Source organism: Gigantopelta aegis, chromosome 4, assembly GCF_016097555.1.
Source record: "Gigantopelta aegis isolate Gae_Host chromosome 4, Gae_host_genome, whole genome shotgun sequence".
Classification (NCBI taxonomy): Eukaryota; Metazoa; Mollusca; class Gastropoda; order Neomphalida; family Peltospiridae; genus Gigantopelta; species Gigantopelta aegis.
In genome coordinates this window covers 48,666,068-48,692,532 of record NC_054702.1, presented here as the reverse complement: position 1 = coordinate 48,692,532, position 26,465 = coordinate 48,666,068, and the positions used below count along the sequence as shown (strand labels likewise).

Here is a 26,465-nt window from a genome sequence, read left to right as displayed (position 1 = left end):
TACAACAGCAGTTATTAAAGCAACCACAATCTGTTCATGTTTGTTGATAAAAACCAGGTATTACTAATAGAACACCAGCTATTAAAACAACCACTTTCTGTTCATGTTTGTTGATAAAAAAAACAGGTATTACTGATACAAAACCAGCTATTAAAACAATCACAATCTGTTCATGTGTGTTGATAAAAACCAGGTATTACTAATACAACATCAGCTATTAAAGCAACCACAATCTGTTCATGTGTGTTGATAAAAACTAGGTATTACTATAGAACACCAGCTATTAAAACAACCACAATCTGTTCATGTTTGTTGATAAAAACCAGGTATTACTAATACAACATCAGCTATTAAAGCAACCACAATCTGTTCATGTGTGTTGATAAAAACCAGGTATTACTAATGCAACACCAGCCATTAAAATAACCACAATCTGTTCATATGTGTTGATAAAAACCAGGTATTACTAATAGAACACCAGCTATTAAAACAACCACAATCTGTTCATGTGTGTTGATAAAAACCAGGTATTACTAATGCAACACCAGCTATTAAAGCAACCACAATCTGTTCATGTGTGTTGATAAAAACCAGGTATTACTAATAGAACACCAGCTATTAAAGCAATCACAATCTGTTCATGTGTGTTGATAAAAACCAGGTATTACTAATGCAACACCAGCTAGTAAAACAACTACAAACTGTTCATGTGTGTTGATAAAAACCAGGTATTACTAATGCAACACCAGCTATTAAAATAACCACAATCTGTTCATATGTGTTGATAAAAACCAGGTATTACTAATAGAACACCAGCTATTAAAACAACCACAATCTGTTCATGTGTGTTGATAAAACCCAGGTATTACTAATACAACAGCAGTTATTAAAGCAACCACAATCTGTTCATGTGTGTTGATAAAACCAGGTATTACTATAGAACACCAGCTATTAAAACAACCACAATCTGTTCATGTTTGTTGATAAAAACCAGGTATCACTAATACAACATCAGCTATTAAAGCAACCACAATCTGTTCATGTGTGTTGATAAAAACCAGGTATTACTAATACAACAGCAGCTATTAAAGCAACCACAATCTGTTCATGTGTGTTGATAAAAACCAGGTATTACTAATGCAACACCAGCCATTAAAATAACCACAATCTGTTCATATGTGTTGATAAAAACCAGGTATTACTAATAGAACACCAGCTATTAAAACAACCACAATCTGTTCATGTGTGTTGATAAAAACCAGGTATTACTAATGCAACACCAGCTATTAAAGCAACCACAATCTGTTCATGTGTGTTGATAAAAACCAGGTATTACTAATAGAACACCAGCTATTAAAGCAATCACAATCTGTTCATGTGTGTTGATAAAAACCAGGTATTACTAATGCAACACCAGCTAGTAAAACAACTACAAACTGTTCATGTGTGTTGATAAAAACCAGGTATTACTAATGCAACACCAGCTATTAAAATAACCACAATCTGTTCATATGTGTTGATAAAAACCAGGTATTACTAATAGAACACCAGCTATTAAAACAACCACAATCTGTTCATGTGTGTTGATAAAACCCAGGTATTACTAATACAACAGCAGTTATTAAAGCAACCACAATCTGTTCATGTGTGTTGATAAAACCAGGTATTACTATAGAACACCAGCTATTAAAACAACCACAATCTGTTCATGTTTGTTGATAAAAACCAGGTATCACTAATACAACATCAGCTATTAAAGCAACCACAATCTGTTCATGTGTGTTGATAAAAACCAGGTATTACTAATACAACAGCAGCTATTAAAGCAACCACAATCTGTTCATGTGTGTTGATAAAAACCAGGTATTATTAATAGAACACCAGCTATTAAAGCAACCACAATCTGTTCATGTGTGTTGATAAAAACCAGGTATTACTAATGCAACACCAGCTATTAAAGCAACCACAATCTGTTCATGTGTGTTGATAAAAACGAGGTATTACTAATAGAACACCAGCTATTAAAGCAATCACAATCTGTTCATGTGTGTTGATAAAAACCAGGTATTACTAATGCAACACCAGCTATTAAAACAACTACAAACTGTTCATGCTTCTCGATAAAACAATCAGGTATTACTAATACAACACCAGCTATTAAAACAACCAAGAACTGGACACCTGACATCTACCTACCTTTGATGAGTAAACAGCTCGTTTATTTGAGCTGCCTTTGAGTAAAGACACATTGAATCTGGTTGGAATATTTCCAAAGCTTGGGAGCTTGTATGTACCAGGTCCCCTGGTCAGCAGAGTACCATCCGGTGACACCTTGTAATGCTCAAGAACCATCATACCATAGCCCTGAAAAATTGTAGCAAAGTATTGGTGCCATGCACTGATCTAGGTATTTCATTCCATATCAGCATCATTTACCGAAATCCTTCATTTCCGTGCACTAAATATTTTTGTTTAAAATGCATTTCATTGGGTACTTAAATTTGTGGATCGAAAAGGTAATGCTATAAATGTTTTACACTATGTATACATGTATTTCCATGGTGTGTAATTACATAAACATTAGACCACCACAAACAGAAGTGATGATATAGAATAATGATATAGAAGAGCATTTAGATCACACCATTGTATATTAAATGAGTATGTAGCCATCTTAATTACTGGTACCACATAGCCGTGTAGCAAGATTTATGCTGAATTAAAACATTTATAAGCAATTTGCCGATTTTTGGACCAAACATCTGTAATCATATAATCTACATGACAGATAACCGTTTCCTGTCCTTTTTACATTGAAGGTTTAGTAATCTAAACTAGCAAATATATCGCGTCAAGTGGTGCTAACCTGCATGAATGCTCCCTCGATCTGTCCAATGTCAAGCGCTGGGTTCAGACTTCTACCAACATCCATTACGATGTCTGTCTGCAAAATCTGTTAAAATAGTTTTAGCTATTTTACATGAATGCAAGCTAAAGCAGTACACATACATATGTACACAGTGGAGACATAAGGACTACGGCACACACAGGTGAGATATGAAATGGACGACTAACCTCGTGGTCTCCCGTAAGGCAGTCTATCTGCACCTCAGTACAAGCAGCACCAAAACACAGGTAGCTGAATGGGTTACCAGTAGACGTTTTCCAGTCGAAGTGTAGATTGTCCACTCTGTAATGTATTAGCTGGGTGTGAGAAGTGCTGCCTGGGTTATTAAGTCGCAACAACTTATATAGACATTGTCGTCCTGTCTGACTTGATGGTAAATAAACTGTTTACAATTATAATTTGACATACAAATACATTCACTTTTACGATATGAAAAATAAATTCTGGAAAAGGTTTGTAATAATTTAAATGTATAACTTTTAATGTAGTACATTGAACGATATGAACAAACTTCACTCTAGCATTGATGTGTGTTCACTGAGTAAATCTTGTCAGGTGAATGATGTGGACTTTATGTATCAACTCAACAGAATGTTAAACATTACTTGCAAAGCTATGCTTGTTTTATCCATAAGGCGAAACCTGTTATATTGCAAAACCAAATAGCACTATGTATTTAAAACGAATTAACAAGAAAGAAGTGTTGGACGTAAGGGTATTACTTGTAGAAACCTGTCGCTGACAAAGATATCCGTGCTTCATAAGCAGCGCGAATCTAAAACGAAGAAAAACAAATCAGTTTTGTTAGTGATCTGAATCCCAGAAACAGATATAGACAACCTTTTATGAATCTCCATCTAGGAATGAACTCTGTGTTTAACATTTGTTACATCGCACGCAGAACTGAACACCCGATCGTGGCTACAGACGTATAGACTAATGATCGATCAAACCACAGAAAAACATTCGTAGCGATATATTCTGAAGTAATAAACATATTCACGTAATAAAAAAAAAAAACATTCATTGGAAAGTGTTTTGCAATACTTGTTTGATGGATGGATGGATTGGAGTATTGTTACAATATGTTACATATTGTACATAGAGCATGCACCTGTGTGTGTGGGGTGGGGGGTGGGGGGTTATGTGACAGTATGTACTGAAGGCTTGTGCTGACCACTATGTCGGAAATAATCAAGGAGAGTTGCTCTAGATAAAACTAAAAACTATAAATTTAAAGTAAAAACACTTGTGGAATATGAGACTCCTGTAAAATTATTTTAAAACAACCATGGAAAAACACATCATAAAATTAATCAGTCTAGAGTTGACATCATTACCTACAGTATACCTGACACTTACCCATTCCTCCCAAGTCTTATCTGGGTTAGCCTGGATCACTAGATCCAATATACAGTTTATTATCCATATGGTTCAACATAACTGAGTTAATAATAATCATACGAATCACATGTGTAATAACAAGTGTAATGACGTAATTTCGAGGAGCGATATTATAACATGACGTTGCTTCTCCAGTCCTAGCTCAGACTGCATTTGAAATATGACGTCATTCCTTCGTCTCCTAGTTGAAACATTTTGAGTTGGGTCTTGTTATTCATAAAGAAAACAACAATACAAATATGGACAATAAAGAAATTATTACGCTCGTGTGTGAGTCGTACTGATTTTACGAAATTTGTGTCAGGATTCATGTATTACCCTCGCTCTCACTCGGACAATACAACAATCCTGACACTCGTTTCGAAACATCAGTACGACACACAAGCTCGTATTTTAATCTCTATATATCTGACACTTACCCATTCCTCCCAAGTCTTATCTGGGTTAGCCTGGATCACTGGATCCAGTCTCGACAACAACTTCTCACAGGCCTCCTGAAAATAACACTCATCAGTGAGCTCCTAGCTTTCATAGTTTACAGTTCTGCTGCAATAGTGTTAACTGTAAGACGACAAACACATACTTTAAATGCCTATTCTCAGTAATTACTGTAAGACAATAAACCTAAAACGCTTGGTCTCTGGTCCTTGGAATCCTATATTAATAAATGTAAATTGTTTTTTCTTAGACGTTGGAGTCGATAAGACACAGCATGTGTTTCTAAACAAATATTCCTTTGGAAATTAGGACAGTGTCAGGTAGATGTAAGAAATGGAGCAAAAAAACTTCAAACATCTTTAATATAGCATTCAAGGAATGAAGGAAATGTTTTATTTAACGACGCACTCAACACATTTTATTTACAGGTATATGGTGTCAGACATATGGTTAAGGACCACACAGATATTGAAAGAGAAAATCTGCTGTCGCCTCTTCATGGGCTACTCTTTTCGATTAGCAGCAAGATATCTTTTATATGCACCATCTCACAGACAGGGTAGTACATACCACGGCTTTTGATATGCCAGTCATGGTGCACTGGCTGGAACGAAAAATAGCCCAATGGGCCCACCGACAGGAATCGACCCCAGATCGACCAGGCATCGAGTGAGCACTTTACCACTGGGCTATGTCCCGCCCCCTATAGCATACAAATACAATGTTACTGATGTTATATCTTGCTATGTTCAAAATGGTACATTTGAAGACAAGGAGCGATGGAGATCCAGGTTATACAGAACCCTTCTTGAATCGTAAAATGAAAACCATCGGTCTCATCTATGGGGTACAAACGAACTTCTTCGAATTTACAACATCCACCCAGACATAACGATACACACTCTTTGGACAATATCTTACGTGTATCCAAAGTTCACACTCCCAATATCTTCCATAATTAAAATACGCAGCATGTAATTATTTGATAGAAAATGCATTCTCTGTGATAATGAAACAGTTGACTATACAGAACATATATATGTTAGTACATTGAGTAAAACTATTACAAACCAGAAATGAGGCTTTTGATAAAATAGCAAATATTTGTTCTGTACACACATATATTACATTCTGTAATCAAAATGATGACAAATATTTAAACTGCATTCTTGGGGGAGAAAATAATGACAATTTTGGGTCCAATTTATATTGTACATAATTATGTGTCGCAAATATATAGTCAAGTTTTAAGTGAAAGCTCAGTGTACAAATAGAGTAATATTACATTTGTATATAATTCCGTAAAATTAATTAATTAATTTACTTATGTGTCTACTTTTGTTTGTGTGTGTATAAAAATCTTCATAATATGGAGAAAATACTGTAAGACGATAAATTACTATTCTCAGTATAATAATTTCTCTCGTGGACTATACTCACCACTATAGCCATGCCGTTGAGGTCTGAACACGAGCTGGCGGCAGATGGGGAGGTGTTGGGAACTGTAGTCGTGTTGGTTTCGCTGATGTGAATTTTCGTTGTGGGTAGTTTTAGCGCTCGACTTGCCACCTAGTAAGACATTAATAACTCAGTGTGCGTTTTAAAGAGACTGTCCTGAGTTTGCCGCAATTGTAACATGTTTTTGACTAGTAGAGCCTTTTTAACCACTACTATTACATAGGCAATGTATGTTCTTGTTTAGAATATCGGTGTCCACAGATTCACTGAGATTCTAATTGTTCTTGTTTGTACTAATTTAAACTTGATTTTATCTTCCAGTAATTTCATATGTATGAACACAAAGTATATTAAGAAATAATAAGACGTTTAAGTAACTTCAAACATTAGGACGATCAGAATCACATTGGATACGGAGACACTGGTGTTGTAAACAAGAACATTTATTTAATATGTTATTTCAGTTGGAAACATTTTACAATGGAAATAAACTCAGGATAGTCCCTTAATGTTTTATTTACTACCTGTTCCATTTGGTCATCTCTTATGTAAAAACGCCACATTTGCAATTCGGGGATATTTTCACTGATACTAAACATGAACATCACGATGAATATTTAATTTCAAAACCAAAGTCACTTAAGCACAATCAGTTGATACACTGGTAGGCTGCAGAAAGTACTCTCCCTCTCACCAAATACGAGTAAACATTCTGATGGACGAGTTAAAACATGCAACTACCAGTTCGACGGTCTATCTGTCTTTTTTTTTTTTTTTCCACGTGATGTTGATCACTTACCATGTGTTCTTAATGTTTTGTCTATATATATTCACATTCCTCAGCTGTCAACCTTGCCATCACTTGTTTAACGTTCCCTCAAAGCCTGCTTCATAAATAAAAGTGGCTTTTCAGAGACCATCTTTTATAGCCCCAATCAGCATTTATTTGCACATTCAATTTACGTTTTTTATGCTATGCATGCAATATGTTGTGTTTTTGTGTTGTGTTTCATGGAGTGTTCAGGCAATCGTTTTTGTAAGTTATTTGTCGTCATGTATGGTCTATAAGGTAGTACGGTATTTATTCATTGATATTTTTAATGCTGATATATATATATATATATATATATATATATATATATATATATATATATATATATATATATATATATATATATATACCGAACAGCATTGAAAACGCACCACCAGTTGATAATAACAAATGTGAATGGGGCATATTACAGCATTAAAAATATCATTTCCATTTCCATTTAAGGAATGCTGATGGTCGGTTGCGGGTGTGGCGTAGGCGTGGAGAACGTTATCACAATGACTGCCTTGTCCAGACGGATCGATGGGGTGGAGGGAGTGTCATGGTATGGGGTGGGATCAGTTGTCATCACCGAACAGCATTCCATTTTTGCCGCGGCAGAATGAATGACATTTACTACCGGGATAACGTCTTGCAAAATCACGTCATTCCCTTCTTTCATCAGCATCGGGATATGCACACATTTCAGCAAGACAGCGCCCGAGCGCACACAGCACGTGTTACAATACAGTATCTAGTAAACAATAATGTCTCTGTGTGAATGGCCAGCACCGTCCTCTGATGTATCGCCAATAGAGTATCTTTGGGATTACCTTGGTCAACGCATCTCACGTCGTCCACAAATGAATAACCTTAGAGAACAGGGAAATGCACTACAGCAGGAGTGGAATGCTATCTCCAGAACACTATTCGCAGACATACCGGGTCGACGAGAGGACGTTGCGTGGCTTCTGTTGCTGCAGATGGTGATCATACGCGCTATTGACTTTTCATTGTGTCTTTCATACGTAGATGAATTAAAACTAATCAATGGATGTGCATCCCTTTGATGTTGGTACTGATTTCACTGTACTCTAAATAACGTAGAATTATGTTATTTCTCTTAGTTAATGTTATTTTGGTGTTTAAAATATTCCTATCTATGCGCTTATTCGCAGATGAATTCATCGTTGTCCGCCATATTGACTTCACCTGCGACAGGGGTCGAAAATACAGCACGTATTAAAATAAGTTGATTTTTTTACTTTAAAACGTAGAATGATGCTAAATGACAAAGCTATTTGTTTTTGTGTGCAGAATTACTCTCATGTGTTGTACGAGTTTACTGGTAATTTTTATAGGACTTGGTAGTCTATTTTCATAGCACGGCTTTTGGATATATTACCACAAAATAATGGGGCATGGTTTTATGTCGACTTATATCGTAAAATGAATTGTTGTATAATATTAAGTATTGCTGTGCCCCACTAATTCCGTGTGGGGCCCCATTCGTATTTATTGTATGAAAACTAAGAAAACAAGTAGCAATAAACGTAAATGTTCGAAGCAAGTCGAACGGCCGACTCGATGTTTGTTTTATAAATTGTGCAGCCAATACTTACTTGATTTTGGGGCAGTAAAGTGCACATGCATGCTGTGTAATAGTAGATTCTGGATCCGTTGGGGGCTGAACCTGCCCCACGTTCTTTATAAGGTTATTTAGCATTTTATTTCTGAAATAGATCCGATCTGGTGTATGGTCCAGCCAAATTACGTAACGCGATTGGTTAGATGACGTCATGTGACGTCATGTGAAAAGTATAAAAAGCGCGAAGGAACGTTTGTTTATCACTTTGCATTTCAGTGTTAACGTCATAACATCTAAAATAATAAGAAAAAGAAAATGGAAGATTACCATTATGACAAATAGTTAACTATTTAGGTCTGACATTTGGAATGTCGATTGACACTGTTTACAAGCAGTTTAAAGTATTTAAACCAAATGAAAATATAATTGTGCCAGAATTTTTTATCAAATGATTTAATCCAATTTTTAATAGAAGTCTTAAAATTAAAAATATCTAAAGCTTCTTGAATGAAAGACCATGATAGAGAATCAAAAGAGTTCTCAAAGTCTACTAATAGTAATTGACCTGGTATAGTTTGTGTTTCTGTATATTGCATAATGTCATATATTAAACGTATATTTTTGCCTATGTATCTTCCTTTTTATAAATCCAGTTTGATCTTTTTCAATAATTTTATCTAAAATGTTTTTATCCTGTTTGCAATACAACCTGATGCTATTTTATAAGTGCAGTTTAAAAGCGTTAACGGTCTTCAATTTTTAAGGGGCGAGACGTAGCCCAATGGTAAAGCGCTTGCTTGATGTGCAGTCGGTCTGGGATCGATCCCTGTCGGTGGGCTTATTGGGTTATTTCTCGTTCCAGCCAGTGCACCACGACTGGTATATCAAAGGCCGTGGTATGTACTACCCTGTATGTGGGATGGTGCATATAAAAGATCCCTTGTTGCTAATCGAAAAGAGTAGTCAATGAAGTGGTGACAGCGGGTTTCCTCTCTCAGTATCTGTGTGGTCCTTAACCATATGTCTGACGCCATATAACCGTAAATAAATGTTTTGAGTGTGTCGTTAAATAAAACATTTCGTTCCTTCCTTCCAATTTTTAAGAAATTTTGGGTTTCGAATACATGTTATAATACCCAACTTTTGCACATTAGACATTTCTTGGATACTGTATCTGAAATTAATAGATCTAACTAAAAGTATCCCAAGTCTATCCAAATTAAAAAAAAAAAAACACTCATCTGAGAAGTCATCTGAGTCCGGACTTTTCTTATTTTTCTTCTTTTTTTTTTTTTTAGATAAAACTAAATTTCTGAATACATTAATTTCATTCTAATGTATTTGCTTCGTCCTCTGGTAATTTATCAAATGTGCATTCCTTAATATCCTCTGCTATGTTTTCAAATTCATCAACTTGTTTTGAAAAATGGTTTTCATAAAACAATTTGATTTCTTTCAATATTTTTTTTTTATCTGTAATAACTTTTCCATCTTTTTGTTCTATTTTTGAAATTAATTTATTATAAAAGTTCATAGATTCCATGTTACAAAAATATTTTGTTCGCTTTTCTCCCTCTTTCATCCATGTAGCTCGAGATCTAATGAAATGTCCCTTTAGTCTTTCTTTTCTAATTTTTTGTTTCTTTTTGTCAATTTCACTGAAATTTAATGCTAGATTTTTAATATTTTTATGTCTTCACAATTGATCAGTAATGGCAAATTGAATTGTATCATTAGGGATTACGTTTATTTTCTCTGCATTGTATAATTGTATAATCGCAAAGGAGGATGTGCAATGTCATGATTATTGACAGGAGTTTATGCATTATAATAATCCTTTCTATGGTATATAAGTTATTCTGTAATTCTGTGATGTATTTGTCTCCTGATACCGATTTTTGCCTTGCAATTGTAAAAAAAACTCGACAAGGGCTCTGCCCTGGACCTGGCCAGGCACCTGCGGCCCCCTGGAACCCAGCTAATTTCAGCTGAAAATACAAATTGTCATTCTCATCCCTGTATAAAGGGACGGCATATTGTGGATAGAGTTCCCTAAATGGATCTACCAAATTGTATACCCCTATATTTTCCAATATAATGGGGCTTTTTAATTTCGATGGTTTACATGCAAATAGTTACTATTATCCTGTTCAATTATTTAGACCCAAAGTTTTTTGCAAATGTTACGTTTATTTCCTATTCGATATTTGTTTTCTTTGCATTTACATGAAAACAAACCCAAACCCCGACAGGTTTTATATACAAATCATCATATAAAATGCACGAAGTTGACTTAATTCCACTTTTTAAAAATCTCTGTGTGTTCGGAATGCACGTTATTTCTCCTATAAATAACTAAGGTCATTTGCATATCAAAACATTGGGATCTGAGGCTACGTGAAGGCCATTATAGCTTTTTTCACTAAATCAAGGTTATTATTGTTTTGCAGTGTGTAACAGCATTGTTTAATCTTTCCGTTAAACATATATGTAAACAAACAGAACATGTAACCCTTTCTTGTAGATGCATTATATTTAATCAATTTAGCTAATGTATTATGTATTTTTATTTTATTATATCAATTCTATATTAGCATACCATACCTAACCTAACACAACTGAGGTGTAGCACAGTAATAAACACAAATCACCTTACACACCGCAGGAATGTGCTTTCCAAATTTATATATAAATTTAATACAGGGCGGAACCCAGAAGACGGGGGGGGGGGGGGGGGGGGGGGATAAAATGTCAAAGGCCACCAACATCAAATAATAATAAAAATGTTATTTAATTTGCCTCTAAATTGGGAACTCATACGTATATATATATACATGTATATATATATATATATATATATATATATATATATATATATATATATATATATATATATAGTATTTATGGTGGTGCTAGGGGCTGGGGTTTGGGGGTGGGGTGTTACATTTGTAATGCGAAAAACCAAAGGGCTATTGTTCGGACTCGTATGGGTTCAACCACTTTTTCATCCCGCATACACAGCCCTGAATGTCCAAAATACGATAGCATTGCTTGGTCAATAACATCATTATTTCGATCTATGACTGCACGTGCTATTATAGCAATGTGTAAACCACGTAAAATACAAGTTAAGTAGGGTATATAAATTCATTGAAAATGTATTAGTCGACATTCTTGTTATTGTTATTTGAGGAAAAATATGGGTAAATCGAAAAACACTTCAGTTGATGTAAAATCGTGTATTAAGAACGTTTTCGATTATTTTGAAGATGAATATCAGCGCGGTAGACCTAGGTATGCTTCTTATCGAATTGTCGATCGAGTTGCCGCTGCACTTATGCCTTCTCTACCAGAACCTTCTGTTATCGCCATGGATAACGCAAGCTACCACAACAAATTAACTGAGATTACACGATGTCCTGCACTAAACGCTAAAAAGGAAGAAATTCAGTCGTGGCTACGAAACAAAAATATACCTTTTGAGAGTAACATGACAAAGCCAGTTCTTTATGAACTTGTGAAAAGTAACAAATGTGCACAGCAATTTGTTAGTGATGATATTGTTCAACGACATGGGCACTTGTGTCTAAGACTGCCGCCAAGACATTCTGAACTCAATCCGATAGAACTGATCTGGAGTCAAGTCAAAGAGCACATAGCTCATCATAATGATGGTAAAATGACCACGGTGCGGAGAGAACTTGCACATGCATTGAACTCTGTCACACCTACACACTTCTCTGACGCAGTTAAACATGTAATAAAGATCGAAGAAGATTTTAGAAAACAAAATAGTTTTATAAGAAATAAAATACCCCCTGTGATAGTCCCCCTTAACGAAGATAGTGATGAAGAAATGAGTTAGTCGACTGATTAAGTTATTTCTCCATACCCATCAGGAGTATTACTTTAATGTATGCATGAACTATTTAACACCAAAAACAATTTATTTCCATATCATTCACTATCAAACAACCTAACAACCTATAAACTAATCGACTAGAAATGCATATAGACTACACATACATACGAGAGAAATGTTTATTTAACGACACACTCAACGCATTTGATATACGTTTATGTGGCGTCAGACAAAACGGTTAAGGACCATTATGAGAGTGAGAAAGAAACTCGCTACCGCCACATGGCCCACTGTTTCCGATAAGCAATTTTGATAAGCAATAAGGGACGTTTTATATGCACCATCCCATAGGCAGGATAGCACATACCATAGCCTTTATACATCAGTTGTGGTGCACAGGCTAGAACTAGACACAACCCAATGGGTCCACCATGTGGGATAGATCAGTCGACCTACCATGAGCCAACGCTTTACCTCTGAGCTACGTCCCACTCCATATACAAAAGAAGCCTTAAGTGGGGTTGGGGTTGTGCAGAGGGTCACACCTCCACCAATCGCATGCATACCATATTCTTCTCTCTCTCTCTCTCTCTCTCTCTCTCTCTCTCTCTCTCTCTCTCTCTCTCTCTCTCTCTCTCTCTCTCTCTCTCTCTCTCTCTCTCTCTCTCCTTATAACCATATAACCATAGATTAAAATATATTGAGTGCGTCGTTACATAAATCACGTCTCTCTCTTTTCTTAAATATATGTCATACTACGATTTGTGCAGATAGGACGATAGAACCGAACATTAGTTTGAAACGCACTATAGAATGATGCTTTTGATATGCAAATGACCGTAGTTATTTATAGGAGAAATAACGTGCATTCCGAACACACAGAGATTTTTAAAAAGTGGAATTAAGTCAACTTCGTGCATTTTATATGATGATTTGTATATAAAACCTGTCGGGGTTTGGGTTTGTTTTCATGTAAATGCAAAGAAAACAAATATCGAATAGGAAATATACGTAACATTTGCAAAAAACTTTGGGTCTAAATAATTGAACAGGATAATAGTATCCAAATTTTGATTTAAAACTAGATTTAAGTCTCCACAAATTATGTACTGTTCAATATCAAAGTCACTGATTCATTTCAGTACATTTTCAAAAAAGGTGGAGTTATAAATATATATGAACCTAATGATGATAAGTATTATCTTCTTACCATCAATGATCATATCTACAGCTTTATAATTTCCCGAATCATCCATTTTTCTTTTGTTTATAATAAATTCAAAATTGTTATTTATCATGATAGCTACACCTCTGGAGTTACTACAGTAAGAATTAAATAAGCATATGTATGGTTCAAGTTCCTTAGTAAAATGTGTATCCTGCAAATAATAAAGATTAAGATTTTTTCTGTTTCAAATAATTCAGCATATCTTTTCCTTTTTTCAGAACCTCCAAGTCCCTGGTAGTTTAGAGTCATAATTTGTAATGTAGTCATTGCAAATTACTTGTAATATTATATTTACGTACTAAGTGAATGTTCAAGTCTACATTTAAACTCCAAATGTATATTTCCTTTGTGATTTCTTTGCTTATAAAAAAAAATGCCAAATGTTACGTTTTGTACCTTAATTGACTCCAGGTTTACATATTTTCTGGCTAGTATGAAAATAAATATTGATATATAAGTTAACAATGTATACATTCTGGGTGCAATTTCTGTAACAGGGAGCTTGACAGAGAAAAAGACGAACAAATATAATGAAAACAGCAGTACGTGAACATTAGAAAACATAAGAAGATAAAAAGAAACTGAGTGTATGACTTACTAGGAGTATTATGTGTCACATCATAAGTAGCTAAAAACTTATTCAACAAAGTTTCCTGCCATTTAAAAAATATATTGTATTTAAGATTTTGAGAAATTCGGTTTAATATGTGAAATGGTACGAATACTGTATTTGGTAGTTTTGAGTTATTTCGGTCTAATTTAGTATACTATTATATAAAATTACTAATATTAATATATATTTTGCACTTTATGGTACCCATTATGTCAGTCATTATGTAATAATGTGTCAGTACAGTAACACTGTCAGTACCGTAATGAAGAAAAACAAAACATGATACGGTACTGATGTTATGGTATTAACTACATTTTACAGAAATGGCACTATTTACTTATAATGCATAGCTGTACGCAATGTTTCATGGTGCCATATCCAACACGCCATTTCTTTTTACAAAATTATGTAGTCATTTAACTAGTATGGCTGGTGACATCAATATGGGACTTTATCTGATAATGACCCATAAAAATATTTCTTAATTATTAATAATAAATATCATTTTAAAATGTATTTGTTGATTACAAATATAATTATATATAATAAAGTAAAAAATATAAAATTTCTCAATTTACCTGCCCCAATTTACCTGCACGATCAGATGCTGTTTTATTTTACACAAAACAATTAGTCTGATACCGATGATGATGACATTTGATGTTTCTACAAAAACCTCCAACCTGATGAACTATGTAAAGCATATACTATGTTATATTTATTACCCGTAGTGGACACTCATAACCGGGGAAATAAAATCGTAATTTCTCACTGTACAGTATTATTGGGAAAATTGATGATTTTTGTCAATACTAAAGTATTAGATGTGCGGTATAATTGGTATACCGCAATATACATTTTGAACAAATACTTATTGTGATATTCTCCTAGTGTAACAGTATATTGAGCTTATATATTTTGTACTTGTTTTAATGCACACATATTATATTTACAAACAAAAGTACTAGTTTCGAAAAAGAAACAATACCTTCCCTTGTTCGGAATGAATCTTGATTGACTGGCGTATCATTTTATTAAGTTATACAAAATGTACATGAAATTAGAACACTTCATAAATCTTAATTTTTGAGAACTCGTCTCCGTAATATATCATGTTATGTATCGCAATGAGTTTCATGTATCGCAATATATCCCAATATGAAAATTGTGGCAATAGCCATCACTATAAATTATAATATGGTTCATCACAATTTGATAAACACACAAAATAACGCCAAGTAGTTTAAAGAATGTGCATTTATTGCCTTTCTATTTTCGTTGTTAAATTTTGTAATAAAATGTTATTTGAATACACGGATTTTTGAAAATAATGTGTGTACGTTAAACAAACATTCATAAAAATACTCAGAACAGTGTGTAAAGTCGTTTACATGTAATGTAAATGTATGACTATCGAAAATATATATATATATATATATATATATATATATATATATATATATACTCTTCAAAAAAAGAAACGCAAAAGGGTACAAATGGGTTATAACTCCGATTTTATGTTTCCTACCGGTTCATGCTTTGTGAATATAAGGTCATTCCATGTCCCAAACACATTCCCACGGTTACATTCGATAAAACGCAGCTACTGTACAATAAAGTTCCAAAATGTGAATATTCGCAAAAACGCAGCCACGTGCAAACCATGTCACCACTGCACGTGCGTTGTCTGCACGTGCAACATGAACACCGACAGTATAAAAGTGCAGAGTGTTCGCTTGCCTGGCCTCTGTATCTGGCCGACAGTTGACAATCCAGGACATGCCACGTCTCAGTGAACCGCAGAGAAACAATGCCATCGGCCGACTAGACGCAGGCGAATCCAGAACGGCCGTTGCCAGGTCATTCCATGTGTCCCCAGGCACCATCCCCAGACTGTGGGACCGTTACCAGCAACATGGATCAACACGTGACCTCCCTAGATCCGGTCGACCACGGGTCACTACCCCCGGGCAGGACCGCTACATCCGGGTACGCCATCTTCGGGAACGATTGACTACTGCCACCTCCACAGGATATCCTGCGCAGGATATCCGACCAGACCGTACGGAACCGCCTACGTGAGGTAGGAATTCGTGCCAGACGTCCAGTTCGAGGTGTCATCTTAACACCACAACACCGTCGACTCCGACTGCAGTGGTGCCAGATTCATCGACAATGGCCTCAATTGCGATGGAGACAGGTGTGGTTCAGTGACGAGTCCCGATTTCTGCTCCGACGTCATGATGGAAGATGTCGCGTGTATAGGCGTCGTGGTGAACGTTATGCGGCAAACTGCGTGCAGGAAGTGGACAGATTCGGCGGGGGTAGTGTCATGGTGTGGGCAGCCATCTAACACACTGGCAGAACTGACCTGGTCCACGTGCAGGGCAACCTGAATGCACAGGGCTACATTGACCAGATCCTCCGGCCACACATCGTTCCAGTCATGGCCAACGCCAACGCAGTGTTCCAACATGACAACGCCAGGCCTCACACAGCTCGTCTCACAACGGCTTTCCTACAGAACAACAACATTAATGTCCTTTTTTGGCCATCGATATCACCGGATTTGAACCCAATTGAGACTCTATGGGACGAGTTGGACCGACGCCTCCGACAGCGACAACCACAGCCCCAGACCCTGCCCGAGCTGGCAGCAGCCTTGCAGGCCGAGTGGGCCACCATCCCCCGGGACGTCATCCGTACTCTGGTTGCTTCAATGGGCAGGCGGTGCCAGGCAGTTGTCAACACACGCGGAGGCCACACCCGGTATTGACTCCAGATGACCTTGACCTTGGTGGTGTGTCCTATCACTTACTCACAATGGACTAGAGTGAATTGTGAACAATCCTGCAACATTTGGTAATTATCGGACTCACCATTCAATAATTAAATCAATTCTCCAAATGTTACGACAATGTGGTTTTGCGTTTCTTCTTTTGAAGAGTATATATATATATATATATATATATATATATATATATATATATATATATGTTGTTTTTGTTTTTTTTTGTTTTTTTAAAGAAACAAATAGCTGAAGTAATAAACCGAATAACAAAATGGGTACCACCAGTTATTATAAATTTTATGTCCCTCCTGAAAGCAGTTATTATAAAATTTATGTCCTTCGTGAGAAATTTGAGACATGAATTTAAATTAATTATTACTGGCATCATATATTATCATATATTTACAAATGAGTACAGTCTACCAATTCAAAACGTGAACATCTCGATTTCGGAACTCTAATAAGAATCGTGCAAACACATAACATTTCCTAAAGCCTATCATAAGTACTCAGATTAATTTTTTTTTTTATAGATATTGTGCACATGTCCTTGAGGAACAGATTTCCAGCGACCGTGTCAGTACACATTTCAACCATTAGCCATGAACATAAAATATATGGTATGGCTGACCCCACAAGTCACTTCCTTATACAAAACACGATGTAAGGGTTACATTCAGGGCCCACTCTGTCAGGACTGGCACAGCAAGTGCAACAGCAATGAAAGGAGTCAACCCGGAGGATATTCAATGCTGAGGGCAGTGGACATCTAGTGCATATCTAAGAACATTAGAAATCTGTGGCTGTTATTACTATTATTACTTTTTTAAAGTTCCACATTTTAATGAAATACTGCTATACGAGTACTGAATAATTATACGTTCTTTGTGTTTCAAATGCTATTAATTTCTATTACATTTTCAATATCTGATAATAAATCACCAATATTTTTTAACGTTTTCGTTAAAATTCAGTTGTAAAGTTCCTTCCCACTTTGTTCACACTTCATCTGCGTGTGTGGTAACCTCACCGTGGTGCAGGGGTGTAACATTCTCTTTGAGAATGGCCAATACAGCACAACTCCCCTTTTGAGGCACCTTGTTGGCTGTGAGGTGCATGTCGTAATGCTGGATGATGGGATCCTGGTGGTTGAGTTGGGGGCATATCTACGGGTATGTTTTCTGGCAACACACCACTTTGGCCTGGAGCTCAGCCAAGCTTGAGAGCAAATATCCTTTGTTTTGTTTATTTTAGTTAAGAACAAACATTGTTTCAATGGCCATTTGTATTTGTTGCTCTTTGGGTGGTGGCTAGGGTCAATCAGGTGATTTCATTTTTTATTGCCTGAGTATATCAACCATGTATCCCTGGCATGAATGTCTGCTGGTTATCCGCAGCATCATGTCCCATTGTTGGACTCTGTGCTGGGTGGGGACATGGTTGATGAATATTTGAGCTTTTATTATGGCTGAAAACAGTGTAATTACTTCTGATGGGGCCCTCATGCGGGTCCACACCGAGGTTTCAGACTCTTCATCATCAGATGAAGAGTCTAAGAATTTGAATGTAAAACAAATCCAAGGTAATTTCTGGCAAAACCTGGCCAAGGTTCCTTGTCATCGGATCATTTAAAGATGGAGCCTTGCGAAAATTATCTCCATTTGCTATTGAAAAGGGTTTACAAGGGCTAACTGGAGAGCTGAAAACAATCAAGAAACTGCGGAATGGCTCTTTGTTGGTGGAGTGCATTACTGGGAGTTATTCTAAGAATGTTCTTAAATCGAAATTCTTATGCAATGTGCCAACTGAGGTTTCACCACATTCCTCCCTTAACCCTTCTAAGGGAGTGATCCGTTGTAGAGACTTGGAGGGAGTGAGCGAGGATGAGATTTGCACAAATCTTGCCTCAAGGGTGTTGTGTTGGTCAAAATAATAAGTGTTCATCAGAATAATGACCTTGTTCTGACGAATACTTTGATTTTGACTTTTAATGTGCTAACTCTCCCAAAATCGATAAAAGCAGGGTATTTAAACATACCTGTTGTACCTTTCATGCCCAATCCCTTGAGATGTTTTAAGTGTCAAAAGTTTGGTCATGGGCAGAATACATGTCATAACAGGTTGACATGTGCTCGTTGTGGTCAATATGATCATGACAGCAAGGCATGTCAAAATGATATGGCATGTAGGCCAAGGTGGAAAGTTGAAAAGCAGATACAGCAGGTCAAAGTTGATAAAAACCTGTCTTTTTATGAGGCAAGAAAACTTGTAGAGACATCTACAACTGTAGCGGCAGGCAGATCGTATGCTTCTGCAGTTAAGGTTTCTACAACCAGTGTTGCCTCTCAGACGGATTTAACTTGGCCTAATGGTAATGATCGATTTAAGAAGATTTCAGACAGTGACAAAGCTCAAAAGCAAGCTACAAAAATTGTTCAAACAAAAGTTGTCAAATCTACTCAGGTGTCTTTGGATTCTAAGAATCCACCAAAGTTTAACTGTGGAGCCAGGTCCCAGTAAATCTAAGTCAGGTAAAGACGCTAAGACCCCCACATAAGGATTGTTCTTCAGGTAGATTGAAGAAGTACGAAAAACATCTTATTCCTTTCGACAATCCATATGAATCTTTGGCTGATCTGGATGATTAGATGAATATATCACCATGTGATCATCCACATTCTAAACGATAACCAAAGAAACAAATTACACCCATACTTCCTCCCAACGAATAATTCAGTCATTCAGTGGAACTGCCGTGGGCTTAGGCCCAATTTTGATGAATTAAGTATTTTAATTCAAAAACATAATCCTCTTGCAGTGTGTCTTTAATAAAATTTCTTGAATGGCACTGATAATATTACCATGAGAGGATTTAATCTCTATCATAAATTTCAAGAAACTGACGATAGAGCATCCGGGGGTGTTTCCATTCTTGTTAATGAAAACATTCCTCAGAGTTCAGTAACATTGAATACTAATTTACAAGCTGTGGATGTAAAGGTTACAGCTCATAAAACTATTACTCTATGTTCAGTTTACTTGCCACCTCGTAATCATTTTAATTTTAATCCCAGGGACTTTCAATGTCTTATTGATCAGCTCCCTACCCCCTTCATTGTCATGGGAGATTTTAATGGTCACCATACTTTGTGGGGATGCGAGGATATTAATATTAGAGGTAAACAATTAAGACTTAATTCTCAAAAATGACTTACTTTTATTTAATGATAAAAGTCATACATATTTTCATTCTGCTAGTGGTTCTTTCACGTCGTTAGATTTAACCCTTTGTAGTCCTTCACATTTTCTTGATTTCTCCTGGAAAGGCATATTGGGGTAAGTTTCAGCATCTGTGCAGCATTCGACTGCAACAATTTGCCATTACTGATGCTGATGATCCCATGTCTTTGTTTACTTCATGTGCCCCATCTTAACTATGTTAAAAAGAAGGGCTTAAAAGCTCTTAATATTTTAAAAGTTATTGGTAATACGGTGTTTGATAACAAATATATGAAGGTTTTTTATGCTATTCGTACATTTGGTCTTCGCATTAAGAGCTTTTTGTCACTTTCCAATATTGATTTAATTGACACTTTGGAAACTCCTTCATATTTTGTTTTACCACCTTGGTGTATTACACAACCTAAAATTGTGTTTGCTCTGGCGCATCTGAAGAAAGATCGCACAGATGTTGTTGTGTATAAGCAGTTTTTCATGGAAATTCACGACAAGTACCATGATTACATTCCTGTGTATACAGACGGTTCACGGGATGGGAATTCTGTGGCTTGTGCTACAGTCTTTCCATTATACAGTATCATTTCCATGAGACTGCCTGACTCGGCATCAATTTTTAGTGCTGAAGTTTGGGCAGTCATTAGAGACTTAGAAGAAATCAAGGATTCTAGTGCATCCAAATTTATTGTTTTTGCCGACTCACTTTCGTGTCTCCAAACTTTGCGCAATATGAAGCTGGACCATCCCTTAATTGGGATGGTTATACGAATGTGTGTCTTTTTATCTATTGCCAATAAACATATTGTATTTTGTTGGGTGCCCAGCCATGTTGGCAAAAGGGGTAATGAAAAGGCAGATTATGCTGCCACGTCTGCTTTGGTTTTGCCTCATGCCAGGGTTAGTGTACCTTATACTGATTTTAAATATAGTATCAACCAATTTATCTTTTCGACTTGGCAACGTGATTGGGATGGTGCGGCTGCGAGCAAGCTTCATGCTTGGGAGAGTGGAAGTCCTCATATAGACAGAGCAGGAAGGATGAAATAGTCTTGTGTCGTGTTCGCATCGGTTATACTTACTTGACCCATTCATTTATTTTGAAGAAGGATCCTCCACCTCAGTGTGTCGCTGTCAGTGTACTCTGACGGTACGCCACATTTTGGTGGAGTGTACCCATCTGAAATAAACTCGAAAAGATATATTTGTACCACGAAATGTGATGGAATCCTTTCGATTCCATCCAGAACTTATTTTACAGTTCCTACGTGATACTGCGTTTTATTGTAAATTTTAAATATTATCTAACTGTAATATTTGTATTTTTGCACAGTTCTTTACACTGTGTTTTAATTTAACTGTTGAATTTTTATCTTGATGTTGATCATCAATCTTTTTGCATTTACCATAGTTTGACACCCAATAGCCGATGTATTTTTCGTGCTGGGGTGTCGTTAAACATTCATTCATTCATTTGTTCACACTTCTGACTTATTCAACAGAGATCATAGTAGCGAACATCATTCTTTTAACCCAGGTTAAGTGACGGAACAGACAGACAGATAGCTAGAAATATCTGCATTCAGAAGTTAAAGTAAAACCAACCTGTATCATCTTGGTGTGAAGTCCCTGACCCATTTCAGTCCCGCCGTGGGCGATCAACACAGAACCATCCCTGTATATATGGACTAGTGCACCAGACTGTAAAACATAACACACATTCACCATTAGGGGACAATTTCACAAAACACTGTAAGTTTATGTTTGCGACTAACAGTTATACGGGGCATACGTTTATGTGTGTTTGACATCTATTTCATGCAGAAAATGACATCATTACGGAAGATGGACCTTTTTAAGAACAAAAGAAAATGAAATATATGTACTTCAAACTATATTTGGTGTACTATGATAGTAATAAGAATTGTGGTTTAGTCGTTGATTTAAGTTTATGTGAAAAACTAGGCTTACAAATGTTTTGTGAAATTGGGCCCAGGATTTTAAATATTGAGGGAAACACATATTGAAATAAAGACAAACAAAGTACTTACAGTGTGAGCCACATGCATATTGTTTACATCGTTAATTTTTATCCTTTTTTTTTTTAACTTGTTATAGTAGATTTAACAAAATGACACATTTATTTTATAATTATGAGTTTAAAACTTTGGACATAAAACATTCAACAGAACATTATAAGGATGAAGTAATGCATTTTGTATTAGTCTACTATATTAAGTAAAAAAGCGTGAATGTTTGAATGCTGGTACAATTTGTAATACTCTTTCCTATAAAAGCAGGACACACGCGATCCAACCATAAATGTGGCCGCCATCTACTCACGTAGAAACAACATAAAACAAAGTATTTACAGTGTGAGCCAAGATTTATTGAACAGTCTGCACTTGTGTTTGTTTTCCTTTTTACATTATAATCAATATGTCGTGTATTTTTTTGTTTATCTTGCAATCTGATTGTATTGAGCGATTATAGTGACCACTTAAAGTAAAATAATAAACTACTAATTGCAGTTTATAATTTGTCACTAATGTAACGTGATCTGAATCGACTGTTTGATTGGACTGGATTGTCACATGTGCATTGTTTACATCGTTAATTTCAATACATTTTAAAAAAACTTCTTATGGTAGATTTAACAAAATGACATTTATTTTGTAATTATGAGTTTAAAACTTTGGACATAAAAAAATCAACAGAATATTACAAGAATAAAGTAATGAATATTGTATTTGTCTACTACATTAATTAAAACATTTTCAAAATGTAAAAAAGCGTGAATGTTTGAATGCTGGTACAATTTGTAATACTCTTTCCTATAAAAGCACAAAACACGCGATGCAACCATAACTGCGGCTAGGTGTTCAAAATGACCGCCATCGAAAACCAATACTTGATATAAGTTGCGAATCCCATGTTTTCACACCCACGGAATTCAACAGACCTACTCTACTATCACTTATTTTATGTCAAAATTAAACATGAAAATAAAATAACATATTAGCTTTGTAACCGGGTGTCTTAAACTACATTCAGTACATACATACTAATTTAAAACACTGTTCACATAGTTTTATTATATCAGGTTACACTTGTGTAGCCTTTCATTGTTTTCTTGCTTTCTTTGGTTTTCTGGGCTTGGGTTGTGCTCACTGACAACTCAGTTCTTGCAAGACCAGTGTCATTGTTTCTGTGTTCTCCTGGTCAGAAGCTTTATGACATTCAAGGAGAAAAGACCACTTTTATGAGAAGACAAGCTTTTATTCACAGCAACTGTACAACTAACATTCATAGAGAATTTTAAAGGTGTCGCAATCATGTAGGTGACAACCAGAATTATGCTTCTGTGTATGTGTTTGTCTATTCTTATGCTTGGGACCAGGGATCTTCACATCCCACCCGATGGATGATCCTAATAAATCCTAAACCCTGCCGAGTTGTTCATGTTTTCCTCATACAACACTTCGGTAACATTGGAGCCGACGTAGGGACCCTTGGGATCATGTGACTGATCAAGTGACTAATAATGGATTGGGACCGTGTTCTAACATGTGATTGGTGGTGATTTTTTTGTTGTTGTTGTGTTTTTATGTTTGTGCCATGTGACAGCTTTGTGAACGTTTACGCGTTGTGTCATGTGACTGTTCTATGAATCTTGACTTTGTGTCATGTGACAATTTCTTACATTTGTACTATTATCAAGAAAAAGACTTGTTTGCATCCAACTTTTATTTCTCAACATTTCAGTGACTTATTGGTGGTGTGTTGTGTTTTATGCAAATGTTTGATGTGAAATGTCTGCATATGTATTTAATCTGTATTTAATTTTTTCTTAGTTTTGATATTTTCTTGTTCATTTGTTTATTTACTTATATAATTGTTATGCATAGTTGTCTGTTGAAAGAAACAAAATTTACACATTTTGATTATGTACTCATATTTTTTGGTTTTGATTAATTATTTATTTATTTGTTTTATTTCTGGAAATAAGTTAGTAATTTGGGGTTTTTAATCAGTTACACAGTTGGTTATATTGATGCCAATGAAGGTAGTTTAATATTTTATGTACAGATTATATTTTTAGATTGCTATTTTTTAGCTAAACTACTGTGTAATTGACTTATAGATTTGTTATATAATAACTTTGTAATATTCAAATTTGTAGATTTTTTTTTTATTGAATTGGAAATAAGTGTTTGAACATAATTTAAATTTTAAAATTAGTAAAATAATATTTGTGTTTAATATTATTTTAAAATATTTAATTAGTTTTGTGTTTAATTATTTAAATTTAAATTTGAATTTTTTTCAAGGGGATGGGGGTAACAGGACGTATCTGTCTTTATAGACTAATGTAACTCTTAAAGGAATATTTTCTCTAAATATATATACAAACTTGTATAACTGCATGTCTTAACTAACATTCCATTTGAATAGATTTATTAAAGTTGCTATTTAATAGTTTGAAATATTTAGTTTTCTGTTTAGCTAATGTAATTCCAGTTTTGTTTATTACTTCAGTCAGTTCTTAATAAATAGTGCATTCAATTTTGATCATTCTGTGTTAATAACAGGCTAAAGTTTGGTAATAAATTATTTTTTTAGATTAATTTAACATTCACTAATTATGTAAATTATTAATTTTGTATATTCGGATTACCATTGAAACATCTTTTATGAATGTATGTAAACACTCATTTGTACATATTAATTTAGCCCACCTAACCTATATTGACTTAAGTTATATAAAAACACATATGGTACATACATTATGAACCTTTGAATCATTGTGTGTTTATTGTCTGTTTATTGGTTAGTCATTTGTGGTTGATATTTATATTTTGTTGAAAAATATCATGATGCTGGTTGTTGTTGTCTTATAGTTTTTATAGCTGTAGATACCGGTACCAACTTAGTTGACATCACGTTTAAGCAATTTAGTGATTGCTATGTAGGCTATTAAAACTTAGTACATAAACAATATTTCTAAAAATATTTAATACTAAGCCAAAGTTATTTAAAGTTTGTAAAATAACTTTATTGAATTTAAATTCATAAATTTAAGTTAGGATATTATAAATCTAGGGAAGCGTCATTTTGATTAAGTAGGCTATATATAATTATAAAAGGCTAAAGTATAATTTAAGTCTGAAGTTACAAGTAGGGTTTGTGTTTATTTAAAACAAAAGCTCAAATAGTTTAGATACGTGCACATTACTAACACGTTTAGACACTTGCACTTAATTTTTATTTCAGGATGATTGGGTTTTTGTGGTTAGCTGATATTTCTTCATTCTGAATTTTTCTCCCTTCTTTTCACTTGTTATATAGTCTAGAAAGTTTAATTATGTAAGACTTCCACTTTTAGTACAGATTATTTCCACCATACATTGAAATAAACATACACACACCACACAGTCATGGGGTAGCAATATATTTTGTTAAAATGTTATATTTGACCATGACGTTTATTTCAGAAGTTTGTTTTTCAAGTTTCTAAAGTTTGGATGAATTCTTGTTTTCAGGTTTTGTTACTCGTGGATCAGATCAAGTGCTATTTGTATTTTGAAGTTGGTCACTGTACATTTTGCATCCCTCTTGGCCGTTCAAAAGATTTGGCTTAGGAATGAGGACCATATATTTCACTGCTAATTTGTTCTGGCAGCAAAACAAAATAAACAACACCACCAAAAAACACTTTCACACCCACCCCCACCCCTCAAAAGAAAAAAACACACAAAAATCAACAACAACAAATAAATAAATCTACACAACACTATAATCAGGGAAGCTCTGTTCAACTCTCCTAAACAAGCAGTCCAGGCGGCGGCTGACTATCAGACTTCATCTTAAAGAACACAAATGTGTGACAACAAATAGCCGATCATTAATAAATCAATTTGCTCTAGTGGTGTCGTTAAACAAAACAAACTAACTATTTAACTCGAAAAACAACATGACTCATACACCAGGAGGTAGATTGGTAGATGACTTTAATAAACAATTTTGGTAAGGAATTTTTGACAAGCCTACTTTGTGTAAAATGTGCTGCTGATTCCAAAAATAGCAGTCTTATTTACCCCACTTAAGACAAGATTGCCATTTTGGCCAT

At 35.2% G+C, this 26,465-nt stretch overlaps 1 protein-coding gene across 2 annotated transcripts in view; it reads right to left on the bottom strand.

Moving 5' to 3' along the window:
* The window catches only part of LOC121370649 (xanthine dehydrogenase/oxidase-like), a 104,053-nt gene that overhangs the window by 14,097 nt on the left and 63,491 nt on the right, over nucleotides 1-26,465 (bottom strand). For both annotated transcript variants that reach the window (XR_005957711.1, XM_041496028.1), the window contains exons 27-33: nucleotides 21,941-22,036; nucleotides 6,191-6,319; nucleotides 4,732-4,806; nucleotides 3,631-3,683; nucleotides 3,076-3,190; nucleotides 2,867-2,953; nucleotides 2,197-2,364 (exon numbers count right to left, since the gene is read on the bottom strand). Coding sequence is in view for 1 of the 2 variants with exons in the window: in XM_041496028.1 (XP_041351962.1) it covers nucleotides 2,197-2,364; nucleotides 2,867-2,953; nucleotides 3,076-3,190; nucleotides 3,631-3,683; nucleotides 4,732-4,806; nucleotides 6,191-6,319; nucleotides 21,941-22,036 (723 nt within the window). In the remaining variant the exon portion in view is untranslated. The remainder of the gene's footprint in view (nucleotides 1-2,196; nucleotides 2,365-2,866; nucleotides 2,954-3,075; nucleotides 3,191-3,630; nucleotides 3,684-4,731; nucleotides 4,807-6,190; nucleotides 6,320-21,940; nucleotides 22,037-26,465) is intronic.